We start from the raw sequence: 3,467 nt of genomic DNA on the forward strand, positions 1-3,467 counted from the left end.
TAGCTAGCTGCCTAAACTACTGCCACTCCCTTTGCTCTTTACCACCACCATGAATGGCTGCTCTGTGCCATGTACCACTCTGCCATGGAGCCAGCCATGTATATACTGAAACCTCACTTACTGTGATCTAAATAAACCTTTCCTTCCTTCATTTTGGGTGTTGGGGATTTGTCCTAGCCACAAGAGAAGACAAACATAGTAAATGATTAAATTTTTTTAAAAAGTTATATTAAGACACACTGTCATTAATCCTCTTCAAAATATACTCTCCCTCATTTCAAACTTATCGCATCATTCTAGCCACTTTCTGAAGCAGTTCTGGAAGTCTCTAGTTAGTATCTTTATGAGGTATGATCAAAACACAGTAAATGATGCAGCAAAGTGGTATCCAATCGATAGGCAAGCTTATAAAAACACTATGCTATTTCCTCATCCACTTATTCATCAAATCTGGCACCATGTAATTTCTGGTTTTACCTCAAAGTCAAATGACCATGAAAAGAAAACATTTGAATTGATCTAGGACATCAAGGTACCCACAACAGCATACCTAAAAACATTCAAGATAAAGAACTTCCAGAACTTTCTCAGAAAGTGACATGGATGAGAGAATTTTAAAAGGGACTAATGACAATCTTTTACTATTACAAATTTTAACTTAAGCATTGTGTTTTTTGATCAACCTCATATAAAACAAACAGGTTCTAAAGTGAAGACTCAATAATTTTTTTTTTTTTTTTTTTTTTTTTGCGGTACCGGGGATTGAACTCAGGACCCTGCACTTGCCAGGCAAGCATTTATTCTACTGAGCTATCTCCCCAGCCCTAAATTAACTATTATTAATTAAGCTTTTAAGACTTCAGCTCCTTGTTTTTGTTACTGGGAATTAAACTCAGGACCCTGTGCTTGCCAGGCAGGTAATGTGCTGCTGAGCTATATCCCCAGCTCTCCTCATTATTTCAAAACAAAAACAGAGGCTCCCAAAGTAAAAAAGAGGCTTGCTAGATCTTATGTGGAAATAATGAAACAAAAAGTCTTAATGGAATTTTGTCATTAAGAATTTTTGGTACACTGCACCATTTGATATAGTAATCTTAATGTTTTTAAATTAAATAAATCTAACTATTCTCAATAATTCTTCATCATGCCTTCAGAAAATACTGGCATGTATGAACAGGGAATAAACAGAGTCACGTGGCGTTAGAAGAAACACTTTCCTTTAACATGATGTCCTTACAACAGTAACTCCTTAGAAGAAGAGAAATATTACAGGTATTGACCAATACTTTGACATAAATATCAATAACTTTTATAAAATAACATAATAAGCAAAAATCAGAGGGGCTATTAATAACAGATTTGGCCTTAGCAAGATTAAATTATCTGCCCTACCTTTATTTTTTAGACATTTGTAAAATTTCCTTTATAAAACTCAGACAGAAACATAATGATTAATCATCTCATACGCCAACTAAGCTAAATCAAATATTTTCAAATCCCATGTCTTATGAAATTCACAAAGAAATTATTTGAGCCCCAATTTCTCTAAAATGTTACAAAAGCAAAGAATTCTGTGTTACAGGACAGCTTTACTTTATTTCAGTATTGCAATGTTAAATATTATGTGCCTGTAATATAGATAAGTCAAGATATAATGCATATAAATGATGCAAACAAATAATAATTATATTTTTACCCAAAGATCAGTAGCTTCTGAACTGTCTGAATTAGCATCAAATTCAAAGACTTTTCTCTTTTTATTTTCTCCAACAGCTTTATTTTCTTCTCTTCGTTGTATTTGCAGTTTAGTTGGTGTCTTCACTGTATATGCCTATCCAAAAATAAAAAGGAATATATTGTCTCAAATATAAATTTATTATTAGTAAAGAATTCAATAAATCATTTCATGACAATGTGAGTCTTTAGTAGAAACATCTGGCAAATATTTGGCAAGAAATTTTGGACTACAAAGTAGTAGATAGATACAGTAGTATCTATTTAGTACTATAGATCTGAGATCTCGATTGCTGACAAAGAATAGAATATAAAAGATGGCTTGAGGGCATCACAGCAGAAGCAAGTCTCCACCCTTTGTAGCCTCAAAACTGCAAAAGTGAAACACTGCTCTGAGAAGAAAGCCACAAAGCATCATGTTCCAAAATGGCAGCAGCAGAGGAAATTTGTTCCTCAGAACTGGATTCCGACTGCCCAGCAACTCAGGCTCTCTTTCCCAACACCCAAGAGAGAGGAGGACCTAACTATGACTCCACATGGCAACAGACTCTGGCATCATCCACGTGGTGTTGATTTTACGTGTATACAGAACACAAGAATTACGAAGTTAAGAGGGCTTCCACTCCAATTTCAGAAGGCCTGGTCAGCCAGGCACTGTGACCCTAACAGGGCAGTGTGTGAAGCTATGAGGTTGAAGGCAAAGGTACAGTGAAGACCTCAGAAGTTTGGGAAAGCCAGAAACATGGATCATCTAAAGAAATCCACAAAAAGGGAGCAGAGAAAGTCTAAGAAAGGAGTCAGGGGAGCCACTACCACAAGAATACCATAGGGGTGGACCTATCCAAGCCCTTTGGAGCTCACAACCTGTCACAGATTGCTTTAAAGGTTGCACATGGAATTGCAGGACTTAATGTCTGTCATGCTGGATTTGGACTTGCTTTGGTCCCACCCAATCCTTTGCATTTCTGTTTGTAACTTTTGGAAGGACAATATCTTATGCCATGAAATGTGGGAAGTGTTTAGCTTTTCATTTGTATAAGAGCTTACAGATAAGTTTGCCTTACATCTCAAAAGAGACTTGGGACTTGAACTTTCCAGAAATGCTAAAGCTGTGAGGACTTTGGTAACTCTTAAGAGTAAAGACCTTTTTACATAAACAAATATGCATGGGTCTTCAGGGAGTCAGAGCAGAATGTTATGGATCTAATGTAATATAACTCTGATAGACTTAATACTGTCTCTTAACAATTAAACTTACAAACTTCAAATTGTGAAATGATAAGCATGTCTTTGCATCTGGAAACTGTTTTTAAAGAATTGTGTGTGGCAGTTAAATTGACAAGGGGTGGATTGTAATGGTTGATACACTGTGTCACAGTAACAGAGTCCATCCTGGAAACTACCCAAATGTTTCTTAACAATACTGTTGGATAAACTGTGATCATCACATAATGGAGTACTATATGGAAGTAAAAAATAAAAAGTACAAATTGAAGCAAAAATATAGATAAGTCCCATAAACAATACTAAATTAAAGAAGTCCACATAAAAATACATATTATGGGCTGGCCAAATAGCTCAGTGGATTAAAATGCCTGCAAGCAGGTGTAGGAGCCAGGGGTTCAATCCCGGGGCCTGTCATGCCAGCCCCACCCCTGGGGCACAGCAATTGAGACTGGATGTGGTGGTGCACACCTGTAATCCCAGCTCTTGGGAGGCTGTAAACAGGCAGA

At 36.6% G+C, this 3,467-nt stretch overlaps 1 protein-coding gene across 1 annotated transcript in view; it reads right to left on the reverse strand.

The window, feature by feature from the left end:
* The window catches only part of Sycp1 (synaptonemal complex protein 1), a 154,773-nt gene that overhangs the window by 11,954 nt on the left and 139,352 nt on the right, over positions 1-3,467 (reverse strand). Inside the window, 1 exon segment of the mRNA XM_004648982.2 lies at positions 1,697-1,831. Coding sequence (XP_004649039.1) covers positions 1,697-1,831 — 135 coding nt within the window.

Source organism: Octodon degus, unplaced genomic scaffold (genome assembly GCF_000260255.1).
Source record: "Octodon degus isolate 3935 unplaced genomic scaffold, OctDeg1.0 scaffold00140, whole genome shotgun sequence".
Lineage (NCBI taxonomy): Eukaryota > Metazoa > Chordata > Mammalia > Rodentia > Octodontidae > Octodon > Octodon degus.